Source organism: Chenopodium quinoa, unplaced genomic scaffold (assembly GCF_001683475.1).
Source record: "Chenopodium quinoa cultivar QQ74 unplaced genomic scaffold, ASM168347v1, whole genome shotgun sequence".
In the NCBI taxonomy this organism is placed as follows: Eukaryota; Viridiplantae; Streptophyta; class Magnoliopsida; order Caryophyllales; family Amaranthaceae; genus Chenopodium; species Chenopodium quinoa.
In genome coordinates, this window is record NW_018745177.1 from 3,684,402 (window position 1) to 3,699,731 (window position 15,330).

The window sequence follows — 15,330 nt, forward strand, 5'->3', positions numbered from 1 at the left end:
GTGCCAAATTACAATGAATATGATTGGTTAAAAATTTTCAATTAGGAGCATGTGATTGGTCATTTTTTTTTTTGCAAAGGATTGATGACATGTCTTGAGTAATAACTAATCTATCTTTATACTTCACATTGCATTATCTAATTATTGTTATTTGTTTTATTCTTTCCTCCTTAATTCCCGTGTAAATTTCTAAAGAGGAATGTAATTTAGGGACGGGGGAGTATATGATATGCATATCAATATGCATTAACAGTTTTAACACTTCTAATATTTGAACTTCTTGTCAAGTGTTATGCCTCACAAAATACTCTCTCTATCTCTTTTTATCTGTCACTTTTTTCATTTTTGGTGCCCCTAAATGTTTGTCCTCATTATAAAAAAACTTTAATACCCCTCATTTTTTTGTCCTCATTATGTTACTTCCTATTTAACCCTAACATTTGCCATAAAAATTGTGCCAACTTTTGACTAATTTAATTACCCTCTTGAATCTCTCAATTTCTCTTTTCCATTTACTTTAATTACTTTTTTAATTGGAAATGTCTCTTTTCCTTGCACTTTTATTTTTTTATTGGTTGGGAATTTCACTTTCTCATATACTTTTATTACCTCACATTCTCCACCGTAATTCCCGTAATTTTTCTTCAAAATGACAAACAAAAGGGGGCGGAGGGAGTAACAACTAAGATATTGTTCACTTTACCTTATTTTTGTTGAAATGAACTTATTTTTAGCGAATTGAAATTATATTTTAGAGAACTTAAATTAATTTTAATGAATAAAAAATAATTTTACCGATTCCCTATAGTATATCTTCTTTAAAATTACTATTTTTACTATAATAAAACTACTTTTATTGAATGTAATTTTTCTAAAAAGAAATTATTTTTACTGAACATTTTTCTTAAAGTGAAGTGAACAGAACCAGAATGATACGGAGTCCAGTTAGTATTCCAACCTTTTGCAAGTATTATGTGTCACATACTCACACGACAACAATCTAATATATATATGTATAAAGGGGAGTTTTTTCCCGAGTTTTTAGAGAGCCACATAATATTTAATTTTTGCATCGCACCATGTAGGATAATAAAAATTTTAGTGGTAGCCAATTAAATACGAGATTATTAACTTATTTTAAAATTAAATAATTTAAATGACACGTAAGCAAAATCAGCGAATGAGATTTCCCACTTTAAATTAATTAAATATAAAATTTTATCTTTTGATAGCAGGAATTTTATCTAAATATATAACAAACTAGATGAAGCCCGTGCGATGCACAATTTGTTTGAATTTTTAAAAATAATTTTTTTATACATATATTTATGTGCTAAAATTTGTTATATGTTTAGATAAAATTCCTAATATGAAAAGATAATATTTTATATTTAATTAATTTAAATTGAAAAATCTCATTCGCCAATTTTGCTTACGTGGCATTTGAATTATTTAATTATAAAAGATTTTAATAATCTCCTATTTAATAAGTTACTACTAAAATTTATAATCCTACATGGCACACTATGAAAATTAGATCCTATGTGACTCTCTAAAAACTCGGGAAAAAACTCCCCTTTATATATATATATATTAGATTTTAGCACATAAATATATGTATAAAAAATCTATATCTATACTTTAGTATTTAAAAACACAAACCATAATTTTTCATATGACACATGTCATCACAAGTCACTCACTACCACATATGACACATGTTACCCCTTTTAATCTTTTTGTTTAAGTCTTTATACATTCTATAACTTGCAAATTCAATTGAGAAAATAAAATGTTTCATTTCCATCATAATAAAATAAAGTTGAACCAATTAATATACATCACATAAATATATGAATTGAATAATATTAAAATTGTCTTTTCAACTAATAGATTTAAAATATAACTTAAACCAATATGTCATTTCATATCCTATAATCTTCATGTATATATATGTAACTAAATTCCTTTATCTTTTTCCCCATTTCTACACTCATTCTTTTTTTCTTTTTAAGTTTTAGCAATGAAACAATTACTTCATATTTCGTATCAAAAGTTTCAACTACTGAAAAACATACCTACATATGAACCCGTGCATCGAACGGGCCAAAAGACTAGTTATTTTAAAAAATTCAAACAAACCGTGCATCGCACAAACTTCATCTAGAAAAAAACATTTATTTGGCAACATGATGCAAGGAAGTGAAATTCGGTAAGGTTTTTAGCATTAAACTCAAACTATGCTCCCTAATCTAATAGGATCACCGAATGCTAACTTGATTAGCACTTCAATTAAGCTTGATAAAAGTAACTAGCTATAGATTTGAAGTAAAACAAAATATGTTGATTACATTCATGAGCATGACAGCAAATATGTTATCAGATGATCCTTTAATTAGTTTAGCCCATGTCCCCTAATACTTCATCTTGTTAACAGAATTTGGTTTTATCTCGGATTTTAAATGCAAACCAACCTATGTATGTATATACTATGTGTAATTTCTGCTAACAAGCTCACAAGTATTATCTACCTTAATAGCATAATTAGCATTGGTCTGAAATTTTGTTATACTGTATGATGTTTCTGATGAGGGTATGTGCGTTTGCGACCATTCCCTCACCAAACTACCAAAGTTCACCAGCAAGTGAAATTTTTGTTCCTAATACGGAATAATAGTAAATTAGCACATTTTCAACTTTTTACACTGTTTACAGTAAGCAATTCATTGATTGATTGTATCTTCAAACCTTTTCCAGATACTGCCTGTGCTAACACTGCTCGCATAAGCACTGGTTTTAGCAATTTGCAATGTTGCCAGCATATAAGTTGAACAATTCATTTTAAGTACCTCTTCATTGATTGTCTTTTTACATAATCATAATAATACAAGTACTAAAACAGGAACTACTAAAACATAGAGAATATTTACCTGAAATACCTCAAATTCATTGATTTTGTGTATACTAAATATCTTACAGCATATCTTGCAGTGTGTTTCGACCTTTATTACCCATGTTCAAAGAATAAAAAATGCCATATCTATAACAAATACAACTATTAATCCTAAAACAGAAGGCCTATATACTAAAAAGAAAATGTATACAATATATCACAAGTATTTATATAGTTCAAAAAACCCAACTTTCAGAATTCAGATCAGTGATGGCTTTTCTCTGCAGATTCCTCAGGAGTTTCAGCAATGAGCTTAGGATTAATCTCCTCTAACTGCTGAAGAACCTGCTGAACATCCGGCCTCGCATCAGGTGAAGGATCAACCAAGTGCAAGGCTAATTTCAATGTGTTAAGCATTTCATCCCCTGTAGTTGAAACATCCCTCATCAGCTCCAAATCAAAAACCTCATTAGTCCACTCTTCCTTGACAGTTGATGCTACCCACTGCGGCAAATCTAAACCGTCCACTGACTCATTAGGAGACTTTCCTGTCAAGAGCTCTAATATGATCACCCCTAGACTGTAGATGTCGGTTTTTGTAGTCGCCTTCTTAGTCTTCGGAAGCTCAGGTGCACGGTAACCTGCTGAACCAGCTGTGGCAATCACATTGGTGTTTGCAGAGTCTATCATCAGCCTGTGAATCCCATAATCAGATATTCTGGGGTTGTTTTGCTCATCTAGGTATACGTCAGTTGCTGTGAGGCTTCCATGAACTAAGCTCTCTTGGCTATGAATATAGTTCAGTCCACGTGTTACTCCTATCGCGATCTTCATCCTCGTTGGCCAATCGATTGTTGTTTCAGGTCCTCGAGCTGCAAAAAACATCCCAAATTTTATGTACAAGATCACAATCAACGAAACTTGATCACCAAAATTAAATTTCAACATAAAAAGTAAAGTTCACCAAGTGTTAGACTAAAAAAGGATCAACCTTATATACCATCACCTTAATCTAGGGAGCTTGATCACCAAAATTAAGTTTTAACATGAAAAGTAAAGTTCACACTGAAGTATTAGCCTATGATAAATTAACCTTATATACTATCAACTTAATCATATAAAAAATAATCTTTAGTTACAACTAACAAGATTTCCTAGCATTCTAACATACTTCAAATCAGAAGGCATGAAAGATATATACAAGTATTAGACTTGCTGCTTACCATGAAGAAAGGAAGACAGACTACCCTTAGACATGTAGTCAAAAACCAGCAACTTCTCTCCTTTAGGTCCCAAGTAATAGGCCCTAAGGGGAAGAAGGTTCGGGTGGCGAATCCTTCCAAGTGCAGCAACCTCTATTTCAAACTCTTTCGGAGTCTTTGCAAGCTTCTCCCTGAGCCTCTTAACCGCGACTTGATTACCATCCTCGAGTGTGGCCTTGTACACGGTTCCGTAAGGACTCTTCCCCATGATCTCAGCAGTTGCACACAGCAAATCATCAGCTGTAAACACAAATGGTCCATCAAACAACACCAATTTACCGCCATTCCGTCCGGTTTCAGCACTTGCTCCTGCAGCACCTGCAGCAAAACCCTTCTCAACTCCAGCAGATTTGCCATTCCTAGCTTTAGCACCTGCTCTTTTCCTGAACAAACAAAACAGCAAAACACAGCAAAGTACAAACAATATTGCAAGAAGTGCTCCAACAATAATCAAGATTATATCCTTTGTGCTCAATCTTCTATGATGGTGCTTTGGTTTTTCACTAGATAATGGGCTCATTGATGGGGTTTCAGCTGGTGTTGCTGCAATACATGGAGTTGAAGGACTAAACCCACACAACTGAATGTTCCCTACAAATGAAGATGAATTAAATCGTTTCGAAAGGCGGTCTGGAACTTGGCCGGAGAAAGAGTTGTAAGAGACATTAAAAGAGGTCAAATTGGAAAGATTTTCTAGTGATGCAGGAATTTCTCCTGTGAAGTTGTTCTCTGACAAATCAAGAAGACTAATCCTAGAAAGATTACCAATTGCAAGAGGAATATCTCCTGTAAGATGGTTTTTCTTGAGATTAAGAGATGACAAATTCTTCAAACCAACCAATTCCTCAGGAAAACTACCATTAAACTTGTTATGACTCAAAGATAATTCCTCAAGACTACTCAACTTACCCAAAGAATGTGGGATACTCCCATTGAAAGAATTATGATCAAGGGTTAGTGACCTTAAATTTTGGGTACTCCAAGAAATTGGGATTGACCCAGAAAGATTATTACTCTGAAGGGCAAGATAAACCAAAGGAGAAGAAAGAGCAAAACCTCGAGGAATCGAACCCGAAATCGAATTAAAACTCAAATTAACCCTATGAATCCTAGGAGAATTAACAAGATTAACAGGAATAGACCCAACAAGCAAATTATTACTAAGATCAATAGCTTGAATTTGAGGAGAGTTCCCAATTGAAGGTGGGATTACCCCAGAAAATCGATTGTTGAACAAATAAAGACCTCTAAGATTAGGAAGAGACCCAATAGATGAAGGGATAGTACCCCCAATAAGATTATCATGAAGACTAAGCTTTCTAAGCTCTTTAAATTGACCAATTTTGTTAGAAATTCTTCCTCCTAAAACCTTGAATGGAAGTTGTATTGCTACCACTTGTCCCTTGACACACTTGATGCCGGCCCAGCTACCGGAGCAGGCTCCATTTCTAGTACCATTCCAGCTCTTAAGCGCACCGCGAAGATCGATGAGCTCACGCTTAAACGCTTGTAGTGCTTGAAAATCAGAAAGTGTGATAGTTACACCATCATTTTGTTGTCCTGTTACAAAATTGGGTGAAATGCATAGTAGATGAAAAATTGAGTATAGTAATGAGAGTTTAAGCAAATTTAAGGCTACCCCCTTATGTTTTCGTATAAAATAAAAATCACCCATTAATCAAAATGCAACAAAAATGCAATTTTATATGAAAACAATTTTGTTTTAAAAAGATGAATGTATGAATATATATAAATAAAAAGTGACTAATAAGATCGAATTGTTTTGTTGTCTTCTCTTTAAGTTGTTAGAAGAGAAGAGAAGAGAGGGAAAGACAGAGAAAGAGACAGTAGAAAGGTTTCATGGGAGAAGTGAGGAGTATGAAGGGGGAGTGATGGAGGATTTTGAGTAGATTACAACGGCTAGTTTTGTTGGTTTTTTTTTTAAGAATTGTAGAAAGAAATATAAAAAATGATGAAATGTTAGGGAGGTTCAGGAGAGAGTCAGTTTTTAACGGGTTGATGCGTTGAAAATTTGTCGTGGGGTTAAGTTTGGGAGGTCACGGGAGAATGGTATCACTTGATAACGGCTCTTTGTGAATGGGTCAGGAGTCAGGACTAGGGCTGTACACCGGTCCAAAACCGGACCGGACCTGGATCGGACCTGTTGGGACCGGGACCTGAATCAGGGAATTTTAAGGACCGGAGACCGGACCTGATTCAACAGGTCCGGTTCCGGATTAGACCTGAAAAATCAGGTCCGGTCCGGGTTCGGACCAGAATAGACCTGTTTTTTTTATTTATTTTTTGATTTTTTATTTAAAAAATAAAATAAATAATAACATAAAATCTGATATTATCAATCATGAATACTACATAAATTGTATAAATTGACTAAAGTCCCAATTCCCAAACACCAAAAATACTAGACAACAGCAACCACCAGATCTACCACCTTCAAAGTAGATGGTCGCAAAGGAAGGTCGGGGTAGATCGTGAAGAGAGTAAGAGGGCGATTGGTGTATGATTGGGTGGCTGCAGTCGCTGGAGTCGCGCGATCTGGTGGATGCGGTCGCCGGAGTCCCGCGTTCTGGTGGCTGCGTTCGCTGGAATCGCGCGATCTGGTGGTTGCGGCCTCTAGTGTCGCGTGTTCTGGTGGCTGCAGTCGCTGGAGTCGCGCGATCTGGTGGCTGCAGTCGCTGGAGTCGCGCGATCTGGTGGCTGCGGTCGCTAGAGTCGCGTGTTTTGGTGGCTGTGGTTGCTGGAGTCGCGCAATGTGGTGGTTGCGGTTGCTAGAGTCGCACGTTCTAGTGGCTGGGGTTGCTAGAGTCGCGCGATCCAGTGGTCGCTAGAGGAGTGTGCAGCGTGAGGGAGTGGGTTTGTAAGTGTGTTGTATGACTTGTGTCGGCTGAGTGGGTTAGGGAGTGAGTGATTAAGTTAGGGTTAGAAATGAACTGACTTCTTGTTTTGATATTTGGGAAAAAAAAGTATTTTTAAAAAAAAATACATTTTTACCGGGTTTCAGGTCCAGACCTGAAAACCCCGGGTTTGGACCTGATCCGGACCGGGACCGGGAACCTTGAATTTTAAGGACCGGGACCGGACCTGAATCTACAGGTCCGGGTCAGGTCCGGTCCCAACAGGTCCGGATCAGGTCGGTTTTCAGGTCCGGTCCTGTTTATGTACACCCCTAGTCAGGACTATAATTAACAACTTGAGGCCGATTAATTATTGAGTTATTCCAATACAGTAATTTGATTTATTTTTATTTTTTTTACTTTTTTTTATAATCATTTTTTAAAAGTTTCTGAAATTGTTGAAAGGTCTAGCTATTCTTTTAAAATTATCAGATTGTGTTGGATTTATTTATCCACATATTAGAATTTTTACAAAAATTCTACGGTAAATGACGTGTCGGCTACCGCTATGTATCACTAAAGTAATGTACCACTATTAAATTTAATTAAATTTATTATAATTTTTTGTATCTCTTTATCATAGTTTGACTCTAGCTTAGATGGTGAATTTCATTATTGTTTTGATTAGTGGTTTAAGGATCAAATCTTTGTGCTCACCATATTTATTTTTTTTCCCTTCTCACATATTTTTTTCCAAAATTGATAACTATATAATTAATGCAGTCCCTTCTCATTTTTTAAAATTTTTTTCCCTTCTCATATATTTTTTTTGAAAATTGATAACTATATAATTAATGTCGTCCCTTCTCATATTTTTAATTTTTTTCCCCTTCTCATATTTTTTAATTTTTTTCCCTTCTCATATTTTTAAATTTTTTCCCTCTAGACCACCTTCAAAAAGAAATATAAAATACATATTTTATTTATTTTACATCATACAACCTTTTTAAATTACTCGTTGGACTATATTAATTATAAACTTATCAATTTCGAATCCTTTGCAATTTATTAGATCCATTTTTTCCTCTCTAATTACCTTCAAAAAGCAATATCAAATACTTGTTTGATTTATTTTACATCATACAACCTATGCAGATTATTCGTAGGACTACTTATATTTTAAAACTCTTATCAATTTTAAATCCTTCTCACTGTATTAGATCCACCAAAGTTATTATTCACTACAAAAACGAGAGTATTTTAGCAACAAAGTTTGGCAACAAAATTATAAATTATTGCTGAATAGCGACAAAATATTTTAAATATAGACTTCTCTAAAATTTGAGTTTTAAACAATTTTAAATGAGCCAATAAAAAACACAAACTAATGGGCTTATAAACAATCACGAACGAATTGATGTTTGTGAGCCTAAGAAAATCGAATACCAAGTTGTTCTAGATGAGCTTGTTTATTAAATAACTTGAATTTTTGTTTATCAACTAACAAGCGGGTTTTGAATGAGTTGTTTAAGGAGTGCTTTGTTTAATAGACATCCCTTGATCCCTATTTGTTTCTTTGAATAGGTTACTACGAAGTATATTTTATGAAGATCTTTTCCTTGACTTATAAAAGATTAAAAAAAATTACTTCCTATGTTTTTTTTGGTACTCATTTATCTTTTCTCACTAATCAATTGCACTTTTTTTAAATCATCCGTATCTTTAATTTCGTATTGTAAAATTTATACAACGTTAGTCTTGTTAAGACCACACACAAACATGTTTTTTCTTACATAGTTATGACTAGTGAGTGGTCTAAATTTGAGTTCTTTTACTGAGACTAGTAATTGTGTCATTTTACATGTTTTATTTTTCGATAAACTATAAATTTCATCATATTTTCTTATTACGAAGTATATTTTTATACCTGACTCACATCTTACTTTTTTTTTTTTTTAGTTTAATTCTCAAATCTAGTTATTTATTGATCTAATGTAACTTCCACCAAAATTTGTACAATCTTCAAATTCGTTGGCAAAATTAGTTTTGGTGGTGTTTTAAATCATTGGCACACATACACCTTAAACTTTTTTACGAAAATTATTTTTTTTTTTAAAAAATAGAGAAATCAAAAAATCAAAAACACAAAGCCCTAGAAAAAAGCCTAACCGCCATCTCTAATCTCCACATTGCTCTGCTAGCTCTTAGTCACCGGCTACCGACTCCATGCTGCAATTCATCACTAGTCATGAAAATCTATGATTGATTTTGTTTTTTTTAAATCACCATCAATTGTATTAGAGAATACAATACAATTAATTTGTCGTATAATTTTTTTTTTTTTTTTTGAGCAATTATGCACATGACCATATATACAAAAAGTTTGTAATCATGGGATATAATTTTCTGCAAGTTATTCCTAATTTGATATTTTGGGCAATTTCGAACTCAGATTTTCAATTGAATCCTCAATTGGGTGTTAATTTGACAGAGGTTTGAATGAGAGAGCAGGGAACAATGGAAACTGAAAAAACGTGAGAAAAATAAAATTAAAGGGGTTAACTGTTTTTTATTGTTTTAAAATTTATTTGTCTATATATATATATAATTTAATAATACATAGCAGTACATAACATTTACAAAACATATCAATATTTGTCATGTACTGTAGACTCTAGAGACGATTTGAGGATGGAAATTTCCTTAGTCTATTACAGTATTATCCATTTCAAATGTGTCTTAAAAATTAAGTACAGAGTAATAATTTTCCTTTTTTGAGAAAGTTTGTACCAATACTTCTCTTAACGTCATTATTTGTTAAATTTTTACTTCTTAAATGTATTAAATACGCAACTTAATTATAACAATAACAAAGAAGCGTAAATTATGAAATATATCTGTTCAAAATAAAAGAAAATGTGAAAATAACCAATTATTGATGACGAATCTCAAAATAACCATAAAAGAATTGTTGAATATGTTTAGGAATTTGGCATATTAGCTACTCCCTCCATCACTAAAAAAATTGTTCCGTATACTAAGAAAAGAAAAAAAAATGCTAAATGCATTCCTTTAGAAAGCTTTAGAATTAATTACACTAATTTACGTGTATTTTTGTCATGAATTCCTAAATTTAAACTATTCTTTCTATATTTAAGAAGTATATTTAATGTTTATAAATAAAATTTACGGAGTATTAACGTCTCTAAAAGACTGTCGCATGCCTTAATTGATTATTTTTCACTTGCAACCTCATTTGCTTTTTTTTTTTTTTTTTTTAAATTTTTTAATTTTTTTTTATCTCCCCTTATCAATAATTGCGTCTACTCTTAAAATAAAATAAAATAAATAAAAAATTAGGAATTTGAGACACTTTTTTTTATTATAAAACATACTGTAGAAGAATACAAGGTTATATTTAAAAAATTTACAGTCTAAGAAACTTTACTAGGCTCCTTGGAGCTAAAACAAGGCATATGGATATCATATCATCAAACTTCATGAATGACCTCGATAAAACGAACCATTATTCCTAAGAATAGGACTATAGGAGTATCTAGCTTAATGGAATAATGGCTAGCACTAGCAAAAAGGAACAAAAAGGGATGCTATTTTTAAAAGTAAACACGACGCCTAAGATGTACTTGTAGTAAAAACATATGAGAAACAAAAGTAATTTCAGTAAAATCTGCTTAAAACATGCACTCATGACCAACTTTTTGGATAGATGCTAATATTCAAATTATAAGAATCTAGTCAAGGCTTAATGGCGCTTGCCTCGATACAATTAACGGTAGATTTTACTGCTTCAATTGGCTTTAAGCCTTCAACTAATTATTTTATAACTTTAATTGTTGCACATATTTTGGTAGTAACCTAATTTTAAAAGTAAAAAATGCGGCACCTAAACCATTTGTGCAATGTGTTTTGTTATAGTTATAGATGCTAATTGTGAAATTTTAAGCTCGGAGAAGTAACACTAATCGATATATGAGTTTGTTGTTTATTTTCAAATTGATAACACTAAAGAAATTACACATATAGTACGCTTTATTAAATTGATTGGTGGTAACATTGTATTGGTGCTTTAAAAAACTAATGTGATTACTTATCTTAATCTAATGCACAAGTAGGCTAAAAAATGAACATATTGATGTAGCTTAACTATTGCTACAATCTCTGTTCCTTGAAATTGATTCAATGTTTCATTAGGAGTTAGTTGTTTGAGAAGTTGTACTCTCTTGCTTTATATTCTTGCAATGCTCAATTTGACTAGGTATGTTATCCAATGCAAAACATTGATTTATATTAACATTAAGTATTAGTACATTGGTGAAAATAAAATACTAGTATGTAAAAAGTCAAACTAATGCACTAAAAAAAAATAGACTGAGAGAGTATGAGCCAGACGAGGCAATCAGCCTGATTGACGAAATTTGTACGGATTATATTTACGGATGGAAATTGCCCGTTAGTGACGGTGGCAAGTAACCCCTGAATCATCACTCTTATTTTCTCTCATAACTTGAAGCCTTCATCAATGGCGGAACCCGAATCTGAATACGAAGATATCTTCAAGAAAGGCACCATAGCTGAAGTCAGTTCTGAAGACGAAGGTCTTCGAGGTTCCTGGAACACCGCTACTGTTCTCCGCACAATTTCTCACCGCAAAATCTTCACTAAGTACCACAATCTCATGGAAGACGACGCTGGTTCCCAATTACATGGTCGGAAAAGTACCTTCCCAAATTCGTCGGATGGATCCCAATCTCATGGAAGACGACGCTGGTACCATAATTGGTCAGAAAAGTACCCAATTACATGACACGCATCAGAATTCGTCGAAGAAATAACCGAAATCACTCCTCAAATGAGATTCTTAATGTTCAAATGAGATTCACATATCACAATAAGAATAGTGTTGTAAATAGAATTCAAACGGCTGGCTTTAGGTACATCAACAAAGATCTTACCTGCTAAGTTATTTACTACAATATTTACAATTCTGTACTAACCATTGATACATACCAAGCGGCAAATTCCAATTACCAGTAGCACTCACCCACATCAGTTCAGTTGGCTTCAACATGTTACTAACATGACCTGTTTTGACTATACAACTCTAGCTAACGACTTGCCAAGAAAATGCTACTTGATAAGACCTGGATGTAAGGTTAAAGAGCACAGAAACCTGAAGCAGGAAGGAAAGACTTAATGTAAAGCAAGCTACCTAGCATATAGAACATTAGAACCTAGCATCAGTTGCAACTAGAAATGATCCAACCAATGCCTCCTCACTAAAGCACCTAAATAGCAGCCAGAAAAATGATCCAACCCACATAGGGGTGTCAATTCGGTTAAACAGTTCGGGTTTGGGTTGGGTTTACCAGTTTCGGGTTATAACGGGTCGGTTAATAACGGATTGAAATAATAAGCGGGTCGGTTTTGAAAATTATCGGGTCAGTTCGGTTTGGTTTTTTTAATTACAGTTTCTATTCGGATCGGGTCCTTATCGGGTCGGATTCTAGTCGGTTCGGGTCATAATCAATTTGGGTTGAACTGGGTCGGTTTGAAAACGGGTTTAGCCCATTTAATGTGGGTTTCGGTTAAAAACAGTTCGGGTCTTAATCAGAACGGGTCGTAATTGGTTCGGGTCATAACCAGTTTGGGTTTAACTGGGTCGGTTCGAAAATGAGTTTCGTTTCAAAATAGATCGGGTGAAATCGGGTCCAACCATTATTGTTTCGGTTATATCGGTTTAGATTGAACTAGGTTGGTTTGAAAACGAGTTTACCCAATTTGAAACGGGTTTTTAATCAAAATCATATCGGGTTAAAATTGAGTCGGATGATTATCGAGTCGAATTAGTCAGATAATGGGTAGGAACGAGTCATGTTATAATCAAGTCAAGTCATAAATAAGTTGGGTTTATCGAGTAGTGGGTTGAAACAGATTAGATCATAAACATATTGGGTAACAGGTTGTAAATGACTCAGTCATAACGGGTTACGGGTTTTAAACGGTTTGGTCATAACGGGCTACGGGTCGTAAACGGTTCGGTCACGACGGGTTACGGATTATAATCGGTTCGGTCACAACGGGTTACGGGTTGGAACGATTTAGGTTTATCGGATTTTTATCGGGTTTTAACGGTTTTCGGTTTAAAACGGGTCGGGTTACTATCGGGTTTAAACGTAATCGGTTTGGGTTGCTTTCAGTTTCGGGTTGTAACGGTTTGGCTTGATAATGGGTCGGGTTAGTAACGGTTTGCACAAATTCGGTTTAGTTCAGTTTCGGTTTGGAAAAAATTGGGTCGGGTCAGTTTTCGATTTCCAAAAAACGGGTTTTAAACAGTTCAGTTCCTTTTCAGATCGGTTCGAAACAGTCGGGTTTAACGGTTCGGGTCGGGTCAGAAACTGACAGCTCTAAACCCACATCATAACATCCTACTACACCCTGAGACCCTGAGTACCCAACAAAGCATCAACCTTAAACTGACATCAGCGTTACCCCTTTTGCCTTAATAAAGGGCCGCAATAGAAGCCAGAATGTCCAGAAATCATCCAACCAACATTAGAATATCATACTACAACCGAGGCTCAACAAGGCAACATCCTTTTATCAAACAACATCAATATTAAACCCCTATTCCTTACGAAAGCACCCCAATAGCAGCCAGAATTCATCCAACCAATATCATAGCATTGTCTTACAAACTGCGCTCAACAGCCCTCTATCAAAAGACATCAACATTACAACACCCCTATGCCTCACACAAACATCCCTAAGCCTCATAAAAACACCCAATAGCAGCCGGAAATCATCCAACCGACACTATAACACCACAATGCATCCTACACCCAAAACCAAGGCAAACTACCTTTCTACAAACAGCATTATCACTACCTCTATTGGCTCTATGCCTCACTAAAGCACCCTGAGACGAGGACATGATCAAGAACTAGATAGAGGCATTCTGATCCTACATTGTCCAATCTCATTGCTCACTTTCATATGTTTCATTCACTGCAGAGGAGAAAACTGCACCTTCAATTTGATTAATAAAAATACAAACTTGAGATTCCAAATTCCTAGTGCAATTTATCCCAATTCTCTCCTCTAACTCGAAATCTCGAATATGTTTCTATAATCTTCACAATTAACAATTCACACATGTAATCATTGCAATGGAAATCAATAATTTTATGAAATGAATAAAATCAAAATTAGTAAACAACTAAAAGTAAGAATATCATTCAACAAATTACTCAACCAGGTAATATGAACATCCAACAAAAAAATTCATATGTACTAATGTACTACTATAACAGATCCGTAATTTGATTGATACAAATTAAGGAAAATTTCCCTATTCTAAGATCTCAATTATAAAAACAAATAAAAAAACATAAAAGATAAAATTGATCTGATCTGAAATTCCCAAAGACGATCAAGAAATTACCCAAATTCAATCCGATTAGAACCCAGATCAAACACGGGAAGCGGCAACAGCAGGAGCAGCGGCAAACGCAGCATTCCTAGTAGTCGCACCAAGGAAAGACAAAAACCCAGTAGTTTCAGCACCAGAATCTTGATCATCAAGGAACAAATCTTCCGGCGCCCTAAAAGCACCATGAACACAAACAACCGCCGCACCAAGAACAAACGCATACATCAACACAGATCCAACATTCGTCAAGAAGATCAACACAATACTCATAATCACGAGAATCCCAAGCGTCTCACGATCAGAATAGGTGCGACCGAGGATGACGAGGGGTCGATCGGCGGGCTTGAAGAGGTAAGCGAAGGACCAAGCGGCGAGGAGGAAACCGAGGGTGAGGAGAGAGAAAGGGTGAGTAACGAGGGAGAAGCCGACGATGAGAGCGAGGAAGGCGAGGTAGTTGACGCGGAAGTAGGAGTAGTTTTTGCGGATTCGGGTGGTGGCTTCGGCGAGGGACTCGGGTTTGGAGAAGGCGGAGCGGTCGACGAGTTCGGTCCAGGGGCGGCCTTGGGAGTAGCCGTCTTTGACTTGGTCGGAGAGGCGGGTGATGAAGGAGCGGAATGCGGGGGTGGCGATGGGTGGGTCGGAGGATTGCACGGCCGTGTTGGTGGTGGAGATGGTGGCGGGAGTGGATTGTGGGGTTGAAATTGGGAGGATTGGTGGTGCTGAGGTTGCCATTTTTCGTTGAGTTTTTTTTAGAGAGAGAAAATTGTGGGGGAAGAGAGAGAAAGTAAATGGATGAAAGTGGGGTGATTTGGGGTTATATTAATTTTTTTTTTTTTTTTTGAATAGATTTGGGGTTATATTTTGTGGGTG

The 15,330-nt window shown here is 35.0% G+C and overlaps 2 protein-coding genes across 2 annotated transcripts; both read right to left on the reverse strand.

Annotated features, from left to right (window-relative positions):
- Positions 1 to 2,925: 2,925 nt before the first annotated feature.
- On the reverse strand, positions 2,926 to 6,569 carry LOC110710722 (probably inactive leucine-rich repeat receptor-like protein kinase IMK2). The gene is made up of 2 exons (XM_021889061.1): positions 4,117 to 6,569; positions 2,926 to 3,765 (listed from the first exon to the last, which is right to left on the reverse strand). The coding sequence occupies exons 1-2, from the start codon at positions 5,828 to 5,830 to the stop codon at positions 3,158 to 3,160; spliced, it is 2,322 nt and encodes a 773-aa protein (XP_021744753.1). The 5' UTR covers positions 5,831 to 6,569; the 3' UTR covers positions 2,926 to 3,157.
- A 7,671-nt stretch (positions 6,570 to 14,240) lies between these two features.
- LOC110710721 (PRA1 family protein B4-like) lies at positions 14,241 to 15,312 on the reverse strand. Its single transcript, XM_021889060.1, has one exon. It carries the CDS (start codon positions 15,190 to 15,192, stop codon positions 14,500 to 14,502), a length of 693 nt encoding a protein of 230 aa, XP_021744752.1. The 5' UTR covers positions 15,193 to 15,312; the 3' UTR covers positions 14,241 to 14,499.
- Between the last annotated feature and the right edge of the window lie 18 nt (positions 15,313 to 15,330).